Source organism: Trematomus bernacchii, unplaced genomic scaffold, assembly GCF_902827165.1.
Source record: "Trematomus bernacchii unplaced genomic scaffold, fTreBer1.1, whole genome shotgun sequence".
In the NCBI taxonomy this organism is placed as follows: Eukaryota; Metazoa; Chordata; class Actinopteri; order Perciformes; family Nototheniidae; genus Trematomus; species Trematomus bernacchii.
The window spans coordinates 867,268-892,816 of NW_022987973.1; the positions used below are offsets into that span (position 1 = coordinate 867,268).

Consider the following 25,549-nt stretch of genomic DNA (forward strand, 5'->3'; position numbering starts at 1 on the left):
GCTGTGCACACTGAATGTAATATGAATGATCTGCATCACACTCACGGCACCGGATCCCTCGTATAAGATTTACACAGAATACATATCAGTAGACTCTCAGGAAATGCTGCGTGACAGGTGTGACAAGTTGCTGAAATCATCGCTTTCAAAAGAGATTAGGTGTTATATGTTTAATTCATTAAGTCATTTTCCTTTGAACTATGTATTTTTGTCATGCATGATTCAAACACGGGTATAGGTTTCGCATTTAAGAATACAAGGGAAAAAAACACTGCATATAAGATTCCTGCAAACACAAAACAATCAATGTGACAAATGGGTGGTGGCACTGGTGCATACAGTATGTGAGTGGCAGGCGATGTTTCCATATGCTGTGTAGACATCCTTCAAAATAACTTGTTAAGATCACACACTGTCCCCACACAGCCAGATATCCTTTCAGTTAGATAACTCTTCAGAAAGTCTCTATTGCTAATTAACATCTGACATTTCATCTGACTTCTTTCGGCCCGCAATTAAAGACCAATCACGTTATGCATGAAAAGTCATTACATGGATCCCAACAGTATGTGAGAGAGGAGCTGATCGTCTTGTCAAAACGAAGTCTTTGTTTTGTGAGGAAAGGAAGGCATTCACTGACTATCTTCTTCATGACTATCACCATATCAGAATAACTGATAGTTGTCAATGTTTTACCGCATTGCCATTTTGAAATGTAGACTAATGAACAGTACTTATGGAGTGATTACAAGCCTCATCGCACTTATGAGTCAAGTCAAGATAATCTATAGTCGTTTTGTAAACAGAAAACTGTTCAAGTGGGAAAATCAATCACAAGCTCTTAAGACAATATGTACTTTAAAAGAAGACATTGCCTTAGATGGAAAAGAACAAAAGGAAATTATCTTTTTCTCTGACAGGATCTTGACTGCTAATTTAAAAGTGTTGAAGTAATACAAAACAACATTGTACCCTTATTTTTTATTTACAAGATTAGGATAAATAGATAGGAAGAATTGAAAAAGATCAAACTGATTTTTTGTGTCTGATCTTTAAAGTCAAAATAAATGAGAAATCCAGATCCAAAAATAGAAATTCAAACATCTTATTATTATAACTTCATCCTGTGAGGAAAATCATGCTCCAACACAGTGACTTAAGGATTTAGGATCTAATTATTGAAAATAAAACTGATCGCTGACAAATTCTTGACAAACCTATGATAAAAAGCTTCAAAAAAGTAACATGTATTTGTTATTGTTGTATCTGATTGCATTCAGTTGCTCAGTGTTGGTAGCAGTATATTTCATTCCAGAAATATGATAGTATGAAAACACAGACATTCCTCGCAAAAGTATTTCCTTCCCCCCCCCAGAAGAATGAGAATCCATTATCTGCTTGTTTTGATACTCTGTTCACTCATATTTAGTCTGTCCTAACCAAACTTCCTCTCGGCTGTTTGTTCAGGCTGTTCGCAGGAAATCACCCCTTTCCAGCTCTCTATGCCACATTATGTTGTTTTGTGAAATTGCTGCAGTACATGCTGCCATTTACTCGACGTTGTCCGTATGTGTTTATGTTACCGTGATGGTGTATATCTTTGCGTGTGTTTGAGAAAAAGACAGATGGGTAACTTTTAGTGAGGAAGCGAGAAGCCAAATGATAAAATTATTGTTTTACTTAGGAGTATTATGTTTCCAAAAAGAACAAACAGTCTTTGTCTGTCCTGTTAAGTTGTTTTTCAAAAGCATGCCTCTGTTTTTTCTCCTGTGTGTTCCCATACAGCAGCTGGTTAAGCAGCTTATATGAAACCATTTTGTTCCTATGTGGGGTATATGCAGTAATGTCCACCAGGAGCCTCTTTTACAGTCCTGGCGTCATGGTCTTGTTATCGGTAATGAAAAGGGCGTACTGCAGCACAATCCCAACAGCAGTGTCTGCAATGGATGTCAAAGCCTTTGAGTTTCTTAAATGATTTAGTACCACTTCTTGCAACAAATGAATATGCAATTGTATTTATCACAGATGTGCTAGAGGGTGTTTCCCAAGTGAATCCAAACAGTGTGCGATTCTAAGTGAGCACAAAATAATACCCCGAGGGCTGTGCAGAACAAAATCCCAAACATACTGTATCGCTGAGATATGGAATAAACATGATGCACAATGCCAGAGATGCCAGTGCATGCATGGGGGTAGGAAAATAGAACAAGAGGAGACTAGGGGGGGTTGTACAATTAGCACCACTACCATAGGTGCATGTAGAAGGAGGAAATGTGTGTAGAAATGGTCAGAAAAGCTTGTCAGATAAAGAGCTGATTGTAAGACGATGACTCTGATCAGCTGACAGGATGTGCAGCGTCATCGCTCTTCCTGATCCAAGGAAAACAAAACTATGGAAAGAATTGGGGTAAAACTTCGGGTACTTTGGCACTTTGGGAATACAAGCAGAATAAAAATATCCCGAAAAGTTCTTAAAAATACATTTTCTGACTGTGTGTGAAGCAACAGGCGAGTTGTAATTCCCCCTGAATGTTGCAGGCCCCTTCTCATTCGGTGTGAGCTCTGCAAACATGCTAGCACATCAAAGGAACATGTAGCGAGATAGTGTAGTGGTATCTCGATAAAAGGGAAAGACTCATACAGACATAAGAGTCAAATCCATTACATATGTAAATACTCCGCTTTGGGCTACCAACTGTTTTGTCTGATCATGGATAAGCAGAAGATCTGTAGGGAGGGCGGTAAAGAACCGCAGGACAGATATTTCCCCTTACAACAAGCCGCGTTTACTTTACCAGCAAACCTATGTAAAGCAACAACCGTTTTGCAGCTGCAAGCTTACAACGTAATTGAGGAAACAGATCAAGTGAAGTGAAGCAGGACTGATTAGATCTTCCAGCATTCTCAGCGGTGAGACATCATTGAATACACAAAACCCCCGCAGGAACAGGAGCCATGGGTGTAGCGCGGAAATGGAAAAGCATGCGGAAACACCTTTTTCTGGCTTTGGAATTGTCAGTCACGATCAAATTAGGGCTGGGTATCGAGTATGGCCTTTGGCTTAAATTCCTGGCATCGATAGCAAAGCAGCATGATAGAGGGCCATTACAGCTGCACTGCCTGCACAGTGATGAGGCTAAAGGAGATCAGACCTTTGGGATCCGGGATGAGGACAGGCAGATTGTGGAGGTTGTTATCTCCGTCATGACAACTTTGAACTGCGATCATCGACTGAGTCTGTGCTGTCCCTCTCCAACATCCATCACATTTATCCAGAGGCACGATCACAGTGTCATCCAAGTCATGCAATTCCAACATGGACGAAGATAGCCTGACAAGGAAAATAAAGAAATAATGCTGCTTACCCTTATCCACCAATCCCTGCCATTATGAATCTGAATGTAACGTATTCAGGGTCGTATTTCCTCCCTTTTCATTTCTTACTGGTGCAGGGTTGTCTACCATTTTTGTCTTTTTGTGGCGAAGCTTTTCCAACAGTGGAAAAACATTTGTATTTCTTCCTGATGATGTTTCCTGATAGGCAAGTGCTATTTGATATAATGTTTAACTTTATTTTTATATAGTTAGCATTGTAAATGACCCAAAAATATGTTCTTTTTTTGTAACGACTTGGCCTTTCCTCATTGGTCGTGGCTGGTCTAAGTGGCACCTTAGGCATGTTGCTTAAATAATTATATACTAAAATATAATTAATTGAATACAATTAAATCAGCTGAATAAATAAAAGACTCTTCTCCCATAACCTCCTCCCGTGACTCCAAAATGACTTTCCTGCTTTCATTTTCTCACCTTGTTTCCCCCCCCCCCCCCTGTGCACTGGCACCATAGTTTAGTTGATCTGACATTTATTTCGCTCATGCAGCACATAATCATAAGTTTGTGGTGACACTCATGACAAGGTGACAACATTCAGCTTCAGTCATTTGCTCACCCTCCCCACCCCTGTCCCATTTTAGCCACAGTGTGTACATTAGTTCATGGCGAGGTCACATCATGAGGGAGTGTTTGTGCTCAAAGGATAATTATTATTTGTCTTTAATCAGACTTTTTTTTGTCCGGGGCGCTTTGCCTCGACAATCTGCATGTAGCATGTGAGAGAGCCTAATTAGGCTTTTACTAAATGCATCTTTATTTAATAGTATGAGCTATCTCTGGGCCAGAATTGTGTATGGTAATTGGCAAGAATTATACATGTCATCTTAAAAACATAAGTCCTTCTGGAGCAGAGGGCTGAACTTGATAACACGCTCTGTGTCCAATGTGGTTACATAGTTTTCTTACGCATTTGTTTTGTGACTTTCCACCTTATTAATAAAAAGACTAACTATTGTCCAAGACTCAAACTGCTCCATCTTCTTTAACCAGGCTTACAATGGGACAGCTAAAAGACATGACTCGAGACCTCCATTCTTCACTGCAGCAGGTTTATGTGAGGATAATTGAATTTAGTAGAAAGAGAGAATAGGGACTAGTCTGTGAGCTGACATTGCCAAAAAGCCCACTTCCAGACTTTAGGTCTAATTTCTGCAGAGCCTATACTGTGTTCAGATTTCTGTGGCAGAGTATCAAGGCCACAGGTAATTCATCTTCTGGCTCTAGTTCTGCTTTGCGACCTAATTAAATGAATAAAGATGTGAAGAATGTTCATTTCCGTAGGGATAAACACATTGCTGCATGGGAAAAGGTACGAGGAAAGGCTTGCTTTGTACAGGAAGAATATGAGGAACCACTGACTGGGAGATACTGAATGGCTGAATAATTTGAATAGCGAGGGGGGAGAAACTGTTCTGATTTACATGCAGCTGCAGTTGCTGGCTCATTTGTTTTGATAATACCTCATCCTGCGTGCACTTTATGTAGAGCTGACTCCACCACATATATCCGAGTTAACAAACATTTCAGTCCCTGTGTTAACACTCCACATGGAAAGCGATGGGCGTTATACGAGACAAAGAAGCAGCTTGTGTCATACGCGCAAGACACACTCGAGTGCGCTGCCTGACAGTTTAAATATCGCCTGCCTCATCAATGAAACATCTGGCTTGTATTTGATGTCGGCTACAAAACGTGAACTTTCTCTTACAACTTAGTTGCCTCACTTTCCCCACTCATCAATTGTAAGGAGTATGCAAATGGTCAATTCCTCCAGCATCCCTAGGAGTCCACACCGTTAAAACAACAGGGCAATACATTCTCATTAAGGCTTTCCTTCCTTGAAAGGCAGAAATTGAAGTTGGGATATTCGTGTTTTTATTCACAGGCAATTGGAACAAATGAGGAGATCTTGTGGAAGGAAGATAGGCTTCCAGTCTTAATCGGGTCCCTGTGAAAAACCCCGCTGCACCCGCCCACGCCTCCACTGGCTCCACGGGGAGTTTCAGTGATGGAGTCAGTCACAGGGAGCGGCGGCCCTGCACCGCTGTGCTCAGCCTCTCTCCCCTCTGACAGGCCCATATTTCACCAGACTCATTCTCCAACCTCCACTGTCACCGTTTCCTGTGCTGTCAGGAGGACGACTCCCATCATCAGATGGGTGATTTCACAGGCTGGTGGCAGCAGCTCTGCCTCGCTGTAGTAGCTGACTAACATGGCCCCGCTCCAGACAGCTGGGTGACCCCTCTTTAGTAGCTGGCTGGATGCTCTCATTCCTCTCATCATGCACATGTAAAGATGATCTAGGGTTGGATTTATTGTTTTGTTGCATGATGCCAAAAGCTTTTGGGGGCTGCTGATTTGTTTGAGTGGGAGTTTGTATCGAGACACATTTCAAAGTCAGCCACAGTAGTGTTGTATTTCCAAAACTGGACAACTCTAGAAATCACTTTTAAAGTACAAGTTAGACATTGTGGGAAATACTCGTATTCCCTTTCCTAATGGAGTGATTTTGGAAGATTGATGCTACTGAAGGAATTATGTTGTCATCTACCATTACCACTTTTCCACCTTTCAACAGTCTGACATATACAACTTTTATAAGACACAGCACATATTTGATGATCATAGTGAAATCCTTTGATGCTAGTTGTTGTTCTGTTACATATTGCAGTGTGATCAGAGGTCTCACAAAGGCAGAGACCCTTGTTTTGCGTCACCAGCTTTGAGGGCCATAACAGAAACCATTTTAGAGGGATGCAAATGAAAGATTTTGCAAACAGTTATCACGATCATTATTTTTTCTCCCATTTAGTTTTTGTCCTATTTCAAGCCAGCACGATCATTAACTGGCTTATTTGCAAAAACCTCAGGCTGCAGATGCACAGAGGCAGAGGTAAATGACTCACTCCCAGACATCGACTGCTGTTTGTTCCTTTAGGTCATTTGAGAAACTCAATCCAAACATTTGTTTCAGATTCCTGTCATGTGCTCATCATTAGTCTTTGTCAACTTTGTCTCCCCCAGACCATAACAGGTAAATGTACTGAATGGCAAAAAGGCCAATGAGTAAGTTGTATTTCCTACATTTCTTGTTGTCTTAACTCTGTTACATTCACTCACAGTAAGTCCTAGTTATTCCTGTTTTATAGGATACATGTTGGGTGGTTAGACCCCACCTCCAAGTGCACATCTGTGTGTCACACAAGCATAAATGCACGCCTGTGTGAGCGCCTGACTCCACATCTGTACACCTTTGTCCAGATGGTAAAGTGTGTGTGTGTGTGTGTGTGTGTTTAACAGCATGAAAGGGCACTCTTTCTCCATCGCTCCTGAGAAATGTAACAAAAATACCCTCTGTGCTCTGTCAACTTTAGGTCACACTGTGCCGTTTATGTGGACCTCACCTCCTCCTTCCTTCCTCTCTGTCCTTGGTTTGACTGATAATGAGATAGAGTTGTGTATCAGAGCATTCTTCTTGGTGCAAATATAGCATTAGGTGGAGTCAGTCTTAATTTACTTTCTTAATTCCCACAAGTAGTTAGTTGCCTTTTGCCCTCTGGTTGTGCCATTGACATTTTCTTATGTGACCAAAACACAATGTCCTTAATTATGCTCATTTTCAGGTTCATGTATTTTGTTTCTCTACTGGGACATGTCTCCATGCTTTAATGTTCAAAAAGGTCTTTATTGTTCTCATACTGCCTGTGCTGCAGCCCCTCTTATCACCCCCTGTCTGAAAACCAGAGCCCAGTTTGCTCTGATTGGTTAGCTGGCCGGCTCTGTTCTGAATGCTCAACTGCTTAGAGATGTCCCGCCCCTTAACCTATCACCTACAATGTGTTGGAGCGCTACCCAATTGAATCGCAAGTGTTACATAGATATGTCACCATGTTATTAGGAGTCCAATGGAGGTGTTTCAGGCAGGGGGGCGGGGTGTGGAAGAAAACTCCCCCTGGCATGAACTTTGGGATTTTAGCCTTTGATGACCATTTACATGCACACAAACATACTACAGGAAAGGGAAAACCTCAAAAAGCATAATAGGGTCCATTTAAATGAAATAGACGAAGTGCCTGTTCATTGGCCAATGGGAGCATTTCTCCGTTCTTCAGAAAGGGAAACACTTGTCAGATTATCGTTTTGTTTTTGTGGCCATTTAATCTACTATAGGTAACGATTTGAAAATGTGAAAAAGCACCGTAGGCTAAATACTGAGAACCAAACAGCAGACGGACAAAGTTAGCTACTAGTTGCATATAGTGGAGAATTAAGAAGTTTGAGAACCATCATTTTCCCTCAGGAGTTAGTGTGTACAAAAAAAGAGCCAAATCGACGGTCTGTTGGTTTGTTTGTGGTAAATATTGATTATTCCTCAGGTGGTTATAAACACAAAACCAAATGAATGCTAATGTCCCTCCGTATCTACTGCATGTATAAATAAGCAGTTATTTGTTCGAGTTCGGCAACTTAAAGGGTGATAATATTTGAGTTGTGTTTACAGCTGGTTTAAATGAATATGTTTGTGCCTATGTAAATGTATGTTTGTCTAAAACGATCAGACATAGAAACACCAATGCAAGAAACCCCCTCATAAATGTTGTAAAACACGAGCCCTTGGGACACAAGTCAGAGTGGGTTGAGACCTTTTGGAGGTTTTATTTGACCCCCCTCGATCCTCACAGGAAACAATCTTGGCTTGTACGGGAAGATTAAATCTGGCTAGATATGCATTTTTTTCTTCCAGCCAGAATGAGATGATAAGATAGACGCAGTTGGATGTTTTTCCATCCATGTTTGACAAGTGAACAGAATTGAATTTCAAAAGGAAAAGCATCTGTACATTCTTGATTTGTTATGAATCAATGACTTTATTCTGTAGCTGACAACCTGTCCTGTTTACCTGAAGGCGCAAAGTCTTTACTGTCACCACTTGTCACAAGAGATTTCCATGTGTGTGGCAATTACAGTGTTTGTTGGTGGCTGCTGCTGGGTCCTCTGGGTATCTGTATCGCTGTATAATTCCATCCTCCTCTCTTCAAAGTAATTCTATCACTCAGGGAGCAGCAGACAGTAGAGCAGAGGACATCCACAGATAAATCCTTTTAAGGTGTATTTTGAATCTATTATATAATGGTCATCTGCTCACAGGATGTCAAGGTAGAAATTGTGTTTGCCCTGGTGTCAGTGTTACAAAACACTTTTTCCATCAGTCATGTATCACTCACCCTATCTCAGGTTTCTTATGCACACGTACAGACTTCATTACGGCACAAAAACAAAGGTCATATAGTGCCCCCGGTGGCCAGTAAGGGAGACTATTAGAAGATCATAGAGAACCAATACTACCACCTGAAGGCAAAGAATGAGTCTCCTTTTTTATAATCTCCCATTTTAACAGTGTTTAAATGGGCTGCAGATTCATTTGCATTGTGTGTAATGTATTGGAAACTATTTAAAAACACATTTTAATGATGGAGTGCAATGTCTTGATTAAATGGGGCAAACAAAATGAAATACTCAAACAAGAGACTCTATGCAAAGCAACTGCAGCAGACAATAATACTAATACAGTGAATGAACCATGTTCAGCGTGTGGACGTTAAACCTAGCAGCCTGTCTCTAGATTTTAGGTAAGGTGTTCAAAACAATAAGATCCTCAAACTCGGCCTAAGAATGAAAAACACAATCTATCTATTTAGAGCAGAATAGATGATAAAAAAAAAACTCACTTATGTTGGCAAAATGTGGAGGGATTATATCTCTTCGCTGGCCTGGGAGCGCCTTGGCATCCCCCAGTCAGAGCTGGTTGATGTGGCCAGGGAAAGGAAAGTTTGGGGCTCTCTGCTGGAACTGCTACCCCCGCGACCCGACCACGGATAAGCGGGAGAAGATGGATGGATGGATTTTGGCAAAATGATTGAATAACACATTTTGGGATATCCATTAACTTAACCTGATGTTAGCTTGTCAAATCACCCTCCCCTAAACAGAAGATACAAGCAATTGTTACTTCATGTTGTTATCTTTTAAAAGATATCACCTTACTATGGTATCATAAATTAAATGGGACTGGTGTTAGGAGTGAGTGTGCGATTATCTGCCATTCATTTAAGACTGTCCTTGAGGTGCCATTGAGCAAGTTTTTCACCCTCTTTTCAAAAAGACAGCCACTTTTAAAAAAAACATACAGCTGTGTCAATTTGAAGCAGAATACATTTAAAACAGCACAAATGAACACAGTTCATGATGTCTGTTGGTATGAGTAGTTGTGATTTCCTTGATTTAAAAAAACAAATGTAGTGTGAGGGTCGAGGAGAGAGTGAGAAAAAAGAGACAGCGTTAAAGAAAATAGGAAATAGAAGGGACCGTCATAAATGCAGACTACGATCCGTGAAGGATGAATGAAGGTAATCTGTACATGTTTTTATTTCATACCAAAACCATCAGCGCCTCTCAGTGGTCAAACAGCCAAAATGCAGGAAAGAAATAACTTTTAAAAAGTACATTCAGTTCAAGCTTGAGCTGAAACAGCCCATTGGTCAGATAGTTAATTGGTTTTCTGCTGAATTTGCATAGAACCATTAACACTGATGTTATTTTTCTGTGATACATATCTGATGTTTTCAGTGTCCACCAATGTCCAACAGGAAGTACATCAGAGAGTCAACTCAAAGGTAAATTGACATTTCTGTTGATATTCACTTCGAGGTGATATCTTGCAACAAAACTGTCTGACTTTGATACAGATACAGTTATTTTTAACACAACAACCAGTGCAAACATTCATTCTATAGAAATATGATGAAACAATGCTGAGGTCACATACATTAGCATTATGTCAATCAGCATTGCTACATGGGATCTTTGGTAAGCCCTTGAATTAAAAAACAAGTCACTTGAAAACATATCATCTTTATCTCTCACATAGTGCACTATAACTAAATAAATACTAAATAAAGATCTTTATCATCACAAAGTTATTGTACATCAAAAATATAATTTTGCTTTCTTTTGTCAAAATGGCTAAAACAACACGTCAACACAAAGAACATCAGCACACAGCTCTCATGGAGCCTCTAAAGTAACAAACATTCAAAACTACTTTCATTCCAACCTCACAACAGAAGAAAACCAATCCGCGTGCCCTTAAACACGGGAAGGTACAAAACAGCTTCACACAGAGAGATTTGTTTTGCAAAATGATGAAATTGCTTGAAATCATCCGTGATGTATCCTTTATGTAAAACTGGATGTCAAAATATGCAATTGTTTTCCATTTAATAACCAAAACTATCGTGGGGAATGACAACATATCCCTAACCCTGTTGTTTAAATGTTGGCATAACTGTCACGTATCTCTTTGACACCTCTACACCTGGTTGACGTTGTACTGTGGGCTCGGGTGCTGCTCCTGCATGCCTCCGGTAGCGGCCCCCACCACCGCCTGCTGCGCCGCCGCCTGGACGTGGGGGTTCTTCCAGGCCCCTGTGGTCCACTCCTCCTGAGCTTTGGACATGCTGCCCCCACCGCCACGGTAGAAGTTATGGATCTGAATGGGGGGTAAGGGTTTCACAAGTTAATATCAACACAGGAGGTTAGTGTTTTTAGTTATTTTAAAGGTCCCCTATTATACTGTTTTTCATCAATATATTATAGGTCTCAGATATATCAAAACATGTCTCTGAAGTGTTTGCCTCCAAACACCAAACAGATCAATGTAGCATCCCATAATCCCCTCTGTTTCAGCCCTGTTTCAAAAGTGCTGATTCTCTGTCTGTTACTTTAGATGAAAATAAGGAGCCCCTCCCCACGCCCCTCTGAGAGATATTTGGTTAAAAAGAACACAATGGTGCTCTAGGAGGAGATTCAGGTGATAAGGTGGGGGGGGGGGGGTTACCTTGGTTGGTGATTGGCTAATGGTTACACAAGACAAAAAATCATGACATCATAAAGTGGCCAAAATCTGATCAGCTGATTTTCAGACAGGTTTTTATATAAATGGATCAGGACAAAAAGTGAGCAAATCTTTTTTCCTGAAACTTTCAGAATCTCTTTACAGAGAGGGGACACATGCTGATGTGTCAGGAAAAGACAGGAAAATGTGGATTTTGCATAATAGGTGACCTTTAAGTTTGTATCTCAGAGTTTTTTTAAATCGTGCAACTGTTTTTCCAGCTCAGTAAATCTCGTAAGGGAAACATTTTTACATACAGCAAATAATATATTGTATTTCAAAATGTGGTTGATAATAACTTGTCATAGTGGGTTTACAAATCAACACAGCTTCATGTGTGGATGGTTAATGGTTTTAGTTACCATGGTTAATGTTTTATCTCAGGGGTTATATAGAGATATGCAATTGTATTAACTACTCGGTAAATATTATTTTAAGAGGAAATGTTTTTAGGTACAGCAAATAATATACTAGAATAGCAAAGTTGGATGATAATAACTTTTGAAAGTGGGTTTTAAAAGTTATTATCAACACAGCTTCATGTGTTGATGGTTAAGGATTTAGTTATTATAGTTTATGTCAGGGGTTATTTAGAGATATGCAACTGTATTAACTCAGTGAAAAGGGGAATGTTGTTTTGGTAAAGAAAATAACAAACAATTGAAAAGTTGGATGATAATGACTTTTGAAAGTGGGTTTTAAAAGTATCAACTTCATGTGAGGAAGATTAGTGGTTTTGGTTAGTTTAGTTAATGTTATTATCTCAGGTTTTTTTTTCTGTATTTCCTACTGGGTCATGTTTTGGTACGGCAAATGATATATTGGAATTCAAAACTGTGGTAATGATAACTTTGAAAGTGGGTTTCAAAATGTATTAATAACACGGCTTCATGTGTGGAAGATTAGCTGTTTCCATTATTTTAGTTTATTACCTCATGTGCATTAGAGTAATGCAACTGTATTTCCTAAAATCTTTTTCCCGCAGTACATTAAGGGAAACATGATTTGGTACAGCAAATGATATATTGGGATTCTGGCATTAAATAATTGTAAACCTTAAAAATGCTGACTGATATTACATATATTACTCAAACTATAGGACAGCAAATGTACTCTTATAAATTGCCGGTCTAAATCTCGCTTTGCAGGAATGCACAATTTGAATCCTTACCCTGGTGAGGGCAATGAAGGACAGTGAGGCGACTGCAGTGAACATGATGGTGGGGACCAACATGACCAGAGCAATCAGAATATTATAGGAGAAGAAGGAGATGGTAGCCAACCAACCGCTGAAAAAGAGAGAGATGACCATTAACAGAATGTCATTACAAATAAATATTTTCTTTATGAATACAACAAGGCATGATTATATGTTATTGGTTTGTCTGGTGTCTCTCATCATGACACCACCGCTGAACATCTGGATGTTAAATGCCACTAATTTGTGTGGACTTTAACTACTGCCATATAAAGTTCCAAAGTGTTATAGCTCATACGAGAGAATACCTAGCTGCACATGGTGACATTTATAAACTTTATGGAGGCTGTCATAATATTAATTTCTGATCATCATGAGTGAGGTGACATTTTGAGGATCCCTTTAACGGCCTCTCAAAATCTGATAACAGGACTCTCGTTAAAGTTATATGAGGGCCATCTCTGATGTTCCATCAGTGTCATCTTAATGAAAGCGGCGAACAAAGTCTTTAAAAGAAAGACTAACTGCTTAAGCTCAGAATGTGTCCTTGAAAAGTAGATTTTCTAATGATATTAAAACAACCTCTCATTCCTTTCGTTCATTAATGCATAACAGTGAATGAATCACAGCTCTGGTGCTTGAGTTGCATTACACAGTTGATTTATTCATTGTAATTACTTATTTGAGAATATATTTGATCTTACTTGCTACATGTTCATTTTTAAAAACGAGACTCAACATACAAAGAAATAATTTGAAAGAAAGATTGATAATGGTAGTCATTTAAACAAAATACATTCTTAAAAATATTCTTATAATGTCTCTTACCATACTCCCCATCCAGGGATGCCAATGCTTTGGATGATGCTGATGCCCACTTGGGCCATGAAAACAAAAAAGAACTGCATGTAGTTGAAGGAGCTCTCAGTCCTAAGAAAGAAACCCAGAATGATCAAGAAATATTTGCACAAGTTTACAAAAATGAATCACTGCTACATCGTATCTCGTGTGATAGTTTGATGACATCCAAGCCCACAGTGTGATAAATGCCACTCAGCACCACAAAGGCCTCCTCCTCCATTATGGAGCAACAGGTTATCTTGTATTTGTATGCGCTGATCGTGTTAAAGTGTTTTCACAGGAAGTCATGATTTATTTATTCTACTCTATAATCATGGTATTCTCCCACATCTGCATTTCTTTCGTGATGACACAGCCATGGAAAGACTTTTGCTGGACTGTGGTCTTCTTGCCCTGCCTTGGCATTCTCACAGTCTGGTTTAATCTTCACCAAAGTGAAAGGTAAGACCCACATTTTGTATCAGGACTTCACTAGACAGAGCATTGTCTGTCCCTGGCTCAGAAGGTAAAGTTATGTTACGCTGCCCTTCAGTGCACGGAGAGAGAAGATGTTCCGGGTGCACTTCTGTCTCTGGAAAATGATTGGATCATTTATTTCTGCTGCCACTCAACACTTTCAGAGAATGATCTTAAAGCTTCCATCCATAATGGACCACTGCACAAGATGATCCTACATTATGCAGCCACAATGACTTTGCAAACATTCAGAGAAACATTTGTTTTATTAGGAAAAATTATTTTCTTACATGGCAAAGATGGAAATATCGGTAGTAGTGCTCTGATCTAACATATGTAATGTTTTAAGCAACCAAAAAAGTGAAGTAGGAGGAAAACCCAAACGCCATATTAAAGGGCTGCAGCAATATTCATAGAAATACTAAGCAGGACACATCTACCATCTACAAAATGTCACTTGGTCTATATTATATTGTCAATGATAAATTAAAACACACAAAAGCCGAATTGTATTTCATGCCTAAATACCTTAATACCTTCTATTGCAATTTAACACAATAGTCCAACATTACTATGGTTTGTGTGTTATTTATTAAGTTAATACTGTGTTGCTTTGTTCTTTAAACAACTGTGCCCGTAAATAACAGCTACACGAAACACACCTGTATAACGAGATACAGCTGAGGCATGGACTAAACTATATTTTTTAATATCAGTACTTCATTTTTGACTTACTTGAAGGCCTTGTAGATGGGCCTGAACCAGCAGACATAGGAGCAGGGGGTGAACATGATGAGCCAGATGATAGCCAGCCCAAAGTTGGTCACGCCACCTCCACCAAACATCCATGCAAAGCAGCCAAGGAGATTCACCGCAAGAGTAAGACTGTTCACTGTGAGACCAAACAGAATGTGTATTAGGTGCAACACAAACACATCTATTGAGTACACGGACATGCACATGCAGGAAAGAGTTTGATGTGAGGATATGAAGGCGGCCTGCATTAACTGTGAAATATGTAATTGCGATGCTTGCCACAAAATGGCTCGTGTTCCCTGAATAGCCTTTTTGCAGGCGCCTTTTTTCTATAAATTCTCAGTAATGTTATGAGACTACAGTACTCCCCGCTTAAGTTGCACTTAAATCTAATTGGAGCTATGTGCTTTGGTCCCATCTTTCTTATCTAAAGTACCAAATAAGGCCAATCGGCTTCAAATGTTGGTTCAAGAGAAAAGAGGGTGCTTAACAAGAGAATGATGAGGCCAAACACAGCTGCAACATGACAGCTATTTAGGAGCTCAGTTCAGTTTCTCAAATTTATAACAGAAAAAATATGGTTGGCTTCAAATCATTTAGACACAAGAAAGACAATGCTCAGAATGAAGAAGGAAAGAAGCTCATGCTGAATAACACTCAAATATGACAAGCAATTGACATGCCATGCTTACAGAGAAAGTGCCTCAGATAGAAAGAGAGTAAAAGCAAATCCAAGTTTGAATACCTGCTTATATTTATCATTTACCAAAAAGGGGTCACCTGTAGAATGAACAGAGTCTAAATGAGATGGATCATACAGATATATTGAAACACACTTGTCTATGTTTGGCTATAATCATTTGCAACCTTCATGGACACCCCAGGTTTATTTTTGTTTTCATTATCTTCATGTTACTCTACTGTATATTGCCTTTCTGCCAGCGACATTGCACCGGTGTAAAAGTTGCAGCAGCTTTAAATTATTTGACTCTCGCTGCACTCTGCCTTCATGGACCAACAGGGAGCTTCCCGACCAGAGCAATATCACAAACATCATTGTACGGCTTGTTTATGGTGTAATAAACTTTGATGAAAGTGCTTCTGGCAAAAATTGTTTAACACAATTTCAATGTTAACTGCTCTGCTCAAACCAAGGCCATCTGGTCAGCGCCATGACTCATTAGCAAATAAACCAGTCAGGATAACACAGCCTTCTGCAATAAAAAAAAAGATATTTGGACCAAAGGGACCCTTGTAAACCATTGCCCTTCTGTAACAAAGTTCTTATCATGAGTTAACCACAGAGGAAAGGACAGTTTATTGCACCTAGTGGATACAAGTGGCTTTTTATATTGGAGAGTCAGGTAGCCTCTGTAGAAAAAAGTTGTTTTAATGTATTATAGTTCAAATGTAAGCTTATTTTGCCTGGGTAATGTATCAGGAAATCCCACACCAGTATTTAAACACTACGACATCACTTTAAGCCACTCACACATCCACAGGTGGTACATTTTCTTGCACAGGCTGCGGTGCTGCTCGGGGATCTCATCAAAGTCCTGGTAGAAGCATGGCTTGAGTGGAATAAACCCCGGCAGTGGGGGGAAGTTGGGCTCTGTCACAAATAATTGCACAATGGTTAGACATAAAGTATTCGCTCAATTATTTCCCAGTAGATCATTGTGTATAATAACTGACCTGCCATGTAGATAACGTGTGGAGTTGTTTAGAGTCACTCTTTCTGTCCTGTCAAAGCCTGTTAAATAGAGAGAAACTGGAGATTAGGATTTAGTTATTTCTGTTTATATCTGCAGACCTTGTATGCCCCATAGAACAAATATTTCATATGCATGTCATAGGTGTTGGACCATTACACTTTTACTAGAAATACATACACCCGTGTTATATGGAAAAAGACAGAGGGTGCTGTTAGCTAAGCGTCGCCATACAGACCGGGGGATTTAATGTGTGAGCCCTCCAGAAAACGTCTCCCTAGTGGTGATACGATTTTAACAACAGAATTCTTCCGGTTTCACTGAAACACACACACACACACCACGGGACACACACACGCTTGTTGCTATCACGCGTAAACGACACTCCTCTGGTTGAAATGAGGCGACAGTATTCGCTGTATATGTTCGTTGTATATTTTGACAGAGAGCTGGCCATCATAGGAAGGAATTACGGATTCCACGGGAAACGTAATCTTCTTACCTCCTCGAGAGAGCAGAGTGTCTCTCCTCAAAGTGCGCAGTCTCCAATAAAAGCTTCAGCTGCGCGGTGAATAGAGCTCTACTGCCAGTCGGACGATATCTGCAAGCAAACTATAACACTAACATAATACTTTCTTCTGCACAGTATGAACGGAGCAATAAATATTATGTGACTCTCGACCAATCACCGTGCGTGAATCGGCTGTCACTTTGATTCAGACCAATAGGCGGATTACTCTAATCCTTGACGTTGTTTGTTTACCCAATCACTGTTTCGCTCTCTGTCCATGGTGCTGAACCCGTCCCACGGTTGGTAGTAAACAATGTGGAGATAAAGTGCAAACTACCAACCCCATTGCACCTCGGTGAAGTTAGTTTAAGGTTGGATATTCCTCATTCATGTTTTTACTCAGTTTCACACCGAACTGTCAGCTAACATCGCTCTTAACGACCGGGTCTCACTTAGGGACCGTCACAAAAAATGACCATTTCATTGACACTAAACCAATACTATTATAAATACATCTTTGCTAATGTGCTCAATCGTAGAAAGATATTCCAATAAAAAAAATAGCAGTTATTGGGTTTTAAAACACTTGTGCTTCCATCACTTGTGACTCTCCAAATCCATGCACCATTGTTTTTACTCCACTGGAAGAGTAGGACACACCAAGTAGGACAAAACAAGTTTCCTATTAATCCAGTGAGTGTAGTCATACAACATTATGCATTGATTTGGAGATATTAGGTCATACAATATGGAAGACATTTACGTTTCTAGTTTTACAATGCTGCATTAGTTTTTAGTCATTAAGTCACATGGCATTAAGGTTGTTTAAAATACATTTTCATTTTCATTCAAGAAACTGATAAATGCAATAAAAATGTTTGTACAAAATAAATACTTTTGGTGTCAAACATCACATCAAATATCATCTATATAATCGATTTAATCAACGAATAGACTAGACGTAAAACGCTTTGCAAAGTTATACCACCCCCAACATGGTACAGGGACGTCATTATTTTAAATACCCAAGCCATCGACCATAACCTGAATATATTACTTGAGTTTGTGCTGACCGAAATACTACATTTTTGGTCTATCAAGTAAGTAAGTAATACATTTTTCTGATTACTATGAACTAGTTGTGCTGTGCCGGTAAAACTAAACTGACCTGTTGTATGAATATAATATTATAAATAAGGATAATTATTAGTATTATTATGAGTAGTAAAAGTAGTAGTTGCAGTAGTAGTAGGCCACTATTATATATTTATATATGGAAAATAAAAATAATTGGCAAAAAGTGTTTATGTTCTACGACCGTGTTGTGAAAATTGTAGCAAGATGATTAGTCATTGATTTTTACTTACCACACAAGTGAGCAGGGGAGGCATTCAGGTGTTGACTAATACTGGAGATTACTCCTTCTTGAATGATGGAATTACTCATAAATGAAGGAATGAATTTGTAAAGCGTGTGTGATTGCTGTCAGTATATACCTGTTGCAGGTTTGCAGAGCCCAATTTTATCCTAGGTATTGTCTGCCAATCACATTTAGTTATCATAACAAATATTGCTTATTTATTAAAATGTACGGCTTTTAATTATAGGCTCAATGTTTGTATACAGATCGTCTAATCAGGGCTGTCACTTCAATTCACCTATACCAGTGATTCAGCAGTGCAATGTATGTGCTAAGTATGATCCTTATCATAATGTGATCAGAGTCTGCAGGAACTGAAGAGTTAGTTTAATGTCTTTCTTAAATCAATCGTTATCACACGTCAAATCAAGGCCACTGGATATGACAAGCTGAAGCTGGCCTTTACCTCAAACTGTCACTTCAGCCAGCCTCTCATCTTTTCTCTCCATTAATATTTATTAGGCAGAGTTTCAGTCTAGACAGGCTAACAACTTATTCTTGACAGCTTATTCTATGCAGGCCACCATGGCATATACAGAAATCTACAGATGAGTTGGCTATAAGTGGTCTCTTGCATCTTTGTTTGTCTTTCTGCACTCGTTCTCTCATTCTGCCTCTCATCTCTACACCAAACAAAGCCGCCATTAACAGCACCATTGAGACGAGCTCCTTTCCTCAACGCCTTGCAATTTCCAGCTGATATTCAGATCTACTTTTTGAGCTAATTAGGACAAGGGCTGCTTCTTTCAGAGAGTAATGGTCCTACTCTGTATTTACAGAGCCCACTGTCTCCCTCCCTCTTCAGCTCACCAACAGTGCTTCAATCTGCATAGATTAGAATGGCAAAATCAGATTTCCCCCATGAGCTTTCCCAAGCCGCTATTGATGCAACACAATGGATCTTTTCTGAGTCCTCTTTGCTGCGTGCTTAGTCACCATCCTGGATGGGATGTAGACAGAAGGCAGGATATTAAGTGTCTGGTGAGACAGTGAGAGAATGAGAGGCATGAGAGGAAGAAATTAAGAAGACAAAGAATAGAAAACAGGAAATGAAGTGTGGGGACGGGCCTGACATGTTAGCATCAACGTTTATTCAACATTACAGCCAGATACAGTATGTTATTTACTCGGGGGGCATTATACTTCCTTGGATCAGTGAAAATTCATGTTCTGTTTACTGTCTTTGCAATTAACCCTAGGGCCTAGAATAATGCATACATCACTAAATATTTCACATATTTTATATTTAAACTGGTTTAAAAGTAGATGTATCTGTTAAAGATATGTGGTTATTATCCAGATTTGACAAAACAAACATTTGGAAAAACATTTTGTCAGTTTAATTTAGAGTTGCTACACCACACACACACGCACACGCACACGCACACGCACACACACACATAGACAGACAGACACATTAGTCTACTTGTTTTGTATTGAATACAAATATTTATCTCAATTATTGGGTGTAAATGCATTTAAAATGAGATAAATAAGAGTCCGTTGTTCAACACTAAATGTCTCTGCTTGATGCTCTCACTGTCGGCCCAGCGCCAGTGCGCCCTACTGCCATTGTCCTCCTGAAGAAAAAACATTTGCCCACTCGCACTCTGAGCCTATGTGCCACCGTTGTCTTGGTTTCTATGGAGACCCTTTCCTGCAGACCAAGCATGTGGGGGGCACCCCTCCAGTGGAAGAAGGTGGAATAACATTGTGGCAAGGCAATCATACACAAACCTCATTTACATATCCAAACATGCACCATGGACCGTAGCATACAGTGTTTGTTCACCAAACATTTCCCAGTACTTGATTTCTCCCAGCTGGAAATCGCACCCACAAAGTGTTATCTACATAAAGGTTTATTTCACTTTTAAATTGTCAGAATAAAGGCAATCTGAAGAAAACGTATTAAAGAAATCTGCATTAAAATACAATTCCCCTCAATTCAAATTCAAATTAACTTTATTAGCATAAAAGCTTTAACAATTTGCTGGCAAAGCTTCAAAATACAAGTGTACACACAAACACTTTTTGTATTTCCCCAATGATGTATATATTCCTTTGTGCACTGGGATTGATCAGCATTCAGGTCACAAGTTGCATGAATGATGTATGCTGGTGCGTGGACCTTCTGTGGTAATTCCTCAACACCTCCAGCAGGGGGCACTGTTCTATCTGTCTGTCAGTCTGTGGTGTTTCCTTGCATTTTGAGGAGACACTTTGGTCAGATTGAGCTGTGTGTCTCTGACCTAGAGGAAGATGAAAGACAGCCACCACAGAGGCTAATGTACTCAGTATTCAAATATACAAGTCTCTCAGAGTCAAGCATGTCACACTCATGGCACAAAGACACAAACCAGAGGGGAAGAGGAAAAGGCGACATATTATTTCTTATTATAGCCAAGATCCCACTGCTTTCATTTCATACCACTTCCTTAAAAAGCTGCACTTGGGATTTGGTCATTACTATAAACATTTTTAAATCACAAGCTATTTGATTACAACTCTCTTACGTTTAATTGAACAGAATAACAGAAAATGATTGTTTTCTCAGTCCTTCTAACACTTGAAATTGGAAGGTTCATGGATTAATAGGCCAAATATTAATAAAAAAGAAACAGAATTTCAGCTAAGCGCCATTCACACATTTCACTGGGCCATAATTAGAGCAGTGACTGACTGCCACACACCCACAATGATTTCTCTATCATCCAGCACTTAACCTCAAAACGGAAGCCCCCCCGCTGTTAGGATGACAGTATTGAAAGTGAGCGTTTTAATCAGTGAGATGTTCCTTTCCAGCTCTATGACATGCTAGGAAATCAAACATAAGGCATAAAGACTATATTTACATGTTTTTCTAATAATTCTGTATCACCCCTTAATAAGTACATAACATGCTTACAAGTTATGGTACATTATATTTATCAATTTTGCCTTTGATCAACATTTTATAATCCTTGCTCCAGAGGCTGGCTAATGGACCTCATAATCAATATAATTATTTTAACATTGTCACTTTGGGTTAAATACACTCGTCTGATCTAATGGCACTTTCATGTATGTTTCACTTAGCACACAGTATGTGCTCTTCAAGAATGGTGGTTATGATCAATAAGTGTGTTATCATCATTAGACAGCTCTCTTAATGTGCTATTGGTGTGAAAGATACCAGAACAGATTTGAACTACAGTTGGTAAAAAAATATAACATACTCTGTGTTTGGAATGACAAAATCAAATCAAAAATAAATAATTGTAGGTCTTTTGAAAAAGCAAGTGAGTTTTTACATGCAGTTCGTATATCAAGCTGGTAATGATTACATTGACAAAACAGCATGCACCCAGCAGAAGCTGAAATCTCCACGCTGATAATGTCAGAATAAGAGCCTCATCTGGAGCAGTGACATCAGGCACAAGCTACAATTTGGGATAGTCACAGGGTGCACCATCTCAAGTAACACCACCGAGTTGATTGCAGATACTTCAGGGACTGGAAAAGCTGATGGAGTGGATCCTGGTGAATTTCAAACCAGCCATGTCAGGAAAGCTGGTGCTGAAGAGAGAACAGGTGAACGACACCTTTTTTGCATTGGAGTTAGCATCCAAACAATCACAGAAAAAGCAGCTGAAGAGCCATGGCAAGGTGTTTGACACAACCGTGAAGGATGCATCAACCCTCCCATCCACCTTCATTGACTTGGAGAGTTGGCTGAGAGCAGAGGACCAGCATGTCGTTGTTCGGCCCAGAATACTGTGACCACTCATTGTGTGCCAGTCGACAGTGCTCTTTTTCTGGAGAGAGAAAAAGGTTCTTACAACAGAAGATAACACTCTATGAGCATAACAATCTGGGAATGCCACTCAGATCTTTGAAAGTTACCTTCAAGGTGACACAAATTAGGGAGGTGTTGCACTACATAGAGTGATTAACTTGACTGTGGCCAAAGCTGTAATCAAAATGAAGACTTGGATGAATGGTGGGATTGGCTTAGCTGTTGAAAGCTGATCCCCAACGCATCAAGTTCCATGTCCAGAAAGGGTCCAACATGCTTCCCAGTTTCTTAATTCTCCACACATGAGGCAAAGCTTAGACACCAGCATGCCTGCTGTGCCTGAAACGTTGAACCCTATAGAGGCTTTCCTGAGTTGCGCCCCCAAGGCCCTAAAAGAGTGGTGAGAGGTGATACTGTTGGTGAAGGTCCTAAAAGTAACTTCAGAAACCATCTGCATCAGCCTGCAGGAATATTGGCCCCTGCAAGAGACCTCAGCTCAAATTCCCTCAGCATATCACAGTCAACACCTTGAAAACAGAAATCATTCTGTGTCCAATCCTCTAGGCAAGTCATCATGCTGTACTTTCAGCAAACAGTCTCCTGGGAGGGTTGCTTGGATGATGGCTTTGATAGAAAGCTGATCAAATTCAATACTGCACTGATTGATTAATAAAGGCAAGGTGGCTAAAGGTGCTTCAAGATTTGAGCTTGATGCAACATGATACAGCAAAGAATAGCCATGTCAAATTGGCCTCAATGGTCTTTACAATCTCTACAGCTACAACACCCTCTGTCCTTAGACCCTCGATTCGACCCGTGAAATCACATTTGTGGCTCAAGAGAGTAGATCTGTGGGGAAATAAGTAGCCATATGGACACAGGCTGAGGTCTGATCAGCCTCAGCTAGGTTGCCAGGAGGAAGTAATGTTGTGTTGAAAGATCTGTAATCCCCATTGGTGGCAGATTGCACATCTTCATTTGATTCAACAATTCTCTTGATAAATCTCATCTCATGCAGACATTTTTTTATTAAGTGTTTTATCTCACTGAAAATACAACACTTACTCAGATGGTCATTTTCTGAAACCGAGTTGCTCAGCTCTTCGCCAACCAATTACAATATCTTTTGACGTATGAAAATCTAATTTGCTTTCAAAGAAAAACAGCAACACCAATCTACTGCTCAATGCCAAGAGAAACTACTAAAACCTCTTGCTGTTTGAAGCCAGACAAGTTTACTATCCTAATTGGTCTCTGTGGGCAGAGCATCAGTTGTGTAAATAATTTTCTCAGCTCTTGGCCTGCTCCATATTTGGCTATCGTGGCTTCCCTTCTTTGTGAAAAGAAAGCAGTGCCTGTTGGAACGAAGTCATGCAATTCATAGAGAGAGCACATTGTTTTTTATCTTGTAGCTACAAACCAGCTTTAAATATGGTAATGAGAGGCTGCTGTTCAATCACAGTGCAACCAATCTTATCACCATAGACCCAGCAATATCTATTGGGGGTAACGAATTGCAGATGGGGTTTCAACTGTTGCTGCAGCATGTTCTGTGGGATTGTGGTTTAGGGGAATCGGGTTACTCATAATTAAGAACATAGCTCGGAGCAGGTCGTACCCTCCACCGGGTCAGCTTCTGGGGTTCTGACGGGACTCAAGTAATTTAACTTCTGTTTTATGGACTGCTGGCACTAGATTACAAACTTAGCTTAACATTGTAGTCATGTCACACACACACACACACACGCACACGCACACACACACACACACACACACACACACACACACACACACACACACACACACACACACACACACACACACACACACACACACACACACACACAGAGATAAAACATGTGATGGATAGAGGCTCACAGCCAAAACTCCATCAAATAGTGTCAACTTTTTATATCCAAACTGAACTAAAGCTATTTCTCGTAGATGGTTTGTGCTTTCAGATCATAGCACTTTTGTCGAGTGATTTGCGAGCAGCTGGTAGTTTGTGTTCATTATTTTATGGGTGCTGGCAAGGGGAAAAAAGGAGAAGCGGGGAAATTACAGCTTGACCACAATCACAGAGGACACAGAAATGCTATTAGTTTTCCAATGCAATCACATAATCCAATGGCCTGGACATTTGCTTTAATCAGACACCTGGGAAATGCATCCATCTCATTTCATTTCATCGGCTCAAATCAATCTCATATCAGCATTAAAAGAAAACGATGAGAAGAGAAATCTGTGTGGACAAGATATTAATACCAAAGGGAACTCCTTCATTACTGACTTTAATGATTGCCTGTCTTTCTTCTCTATGGTGCAGACAATATATAGCTTTTTACTCCTACATGCTATAAACCCAGATTGAAAAACGAAAAAGGAGGCTGTATTTGAAAGCACACAATTTTCACTTGAGTTGAATGCTTCAAAACTACTCTATAATAGACATTCTTTCATTCCAAAGAGGCAATTTATGAGAAGATGTTGCATCAAAAGGTGTACATCGCTCTTTGGAACTTCAAAGAACAATGATGTGTTCATTACCGCGTTACAAGTAGCAGCTTTGATACACACATAGACTGCTGTATAGCCATATCTATTAAAGCTTGTGGGGTTTTTCTCTCATGCTGTATGCTTGTGTGCTGGTGAATGTGGGGATGCTGCTGGTGTCAGTGATGCTGAGAGTGCTGCACGAGGCGAGTCTTTGTCTGCTCTGGGAAGGCTGGGCTCCAGCTGGCTCCCGCTATGTGCAAAAGTCAGTGGGTCCCTCAGCACTCAGTGCAGGAGGCGGGCTGGTTGATTGATTGGGATGCACACCACCACCACCCCCCCCCCCCCCCCACCCCTCATTTCCACCACCACCTCCTCCTCCCTTACCTCCTCCTGCCTGTGCACATGTGCCTTTCATACTCTCCATTTTTACCCAGACCTGCTTTATTACACACAAGCATTCATGCAGTAATGCTTACAATGCAATACCCCATGTTTTTAAAAGGTGCATGCTCACACACTTAGGTACACATTTAGGAAAACAAACAACATCTTTATTACATGATTTAAATGAATGAGTGTAGAGCGTTATTAGAACACGTTTTCACCGGAACATGTGCATCTGGATGTGACCATGTGGGCAACATTGGGTTCATTCAGGGCAACACATTTGCTGTCCTTACAGAGATTACTGTTTTGCCAGACCATTCTCCGCATTTCGCTTTGCTATAGCAGAGATCCCTAACAAATGCATCATTCCAGACACAGAGAGAGGGCGCCTGGGGTAAAATATATTTTGACAGATTTGGTATTGCAAGTGTTTCTACAACCTATTCGCTCTGAATGAATCTCCCAAGTGTTGGTGGGAAGCATGGAGTTGAACAAAAAAAGGAGGAAGAAGGGGTGTGTTAGAATCACCGACAGCTTTTCAGGACTCCAGCGACGACCAGCCACAGCCAGCCAGCCAGTGTCTGGTGAACGTGCGTGTGCGCGTACATGTGTGTGTGGACCAGC

General features: G+C 40.1%; 1 protein-coding gene across 1 annotated transcript; it reads right to left on the reverse strand.

Annotated features, from left to right (window-relative positions):
* Window positions 1-9,804: 9,804 nt before the first annotated feature.
* On the reverse strand, window positions 9,805-16,939 carry LOC117471668 (secretory carrier-associated membrane protein 5-like). Its single transcript, XM_034116836.1, has 7 exons — window positions 16,836-16,939; window positions 16,317-16,374; window positions 16,114-16,233; window positions 14,601-14,757; window positions 13,377-13,478; window positions 12,522-12,639; window positions 9,805-10,945 (listed from the first exon to the last, which is right to left on the reverse strand). The coding sequence occupies exons 2-7, from the start codon at window positions 16,321-16,323 to the stop codon at window positions 10,766-10,768; spliced, it is 684 nt and encodes a 227-aa protein (XP_033972727.1). The 5' UTR covers window positions 16,324-16,374; window positions 16,836-16,939; the 3' UTR covers window positions 9,805-10,765.
* Between the last annotated feature and the right edge of the window lie 8,610 nt (window positions 16,940-25,549).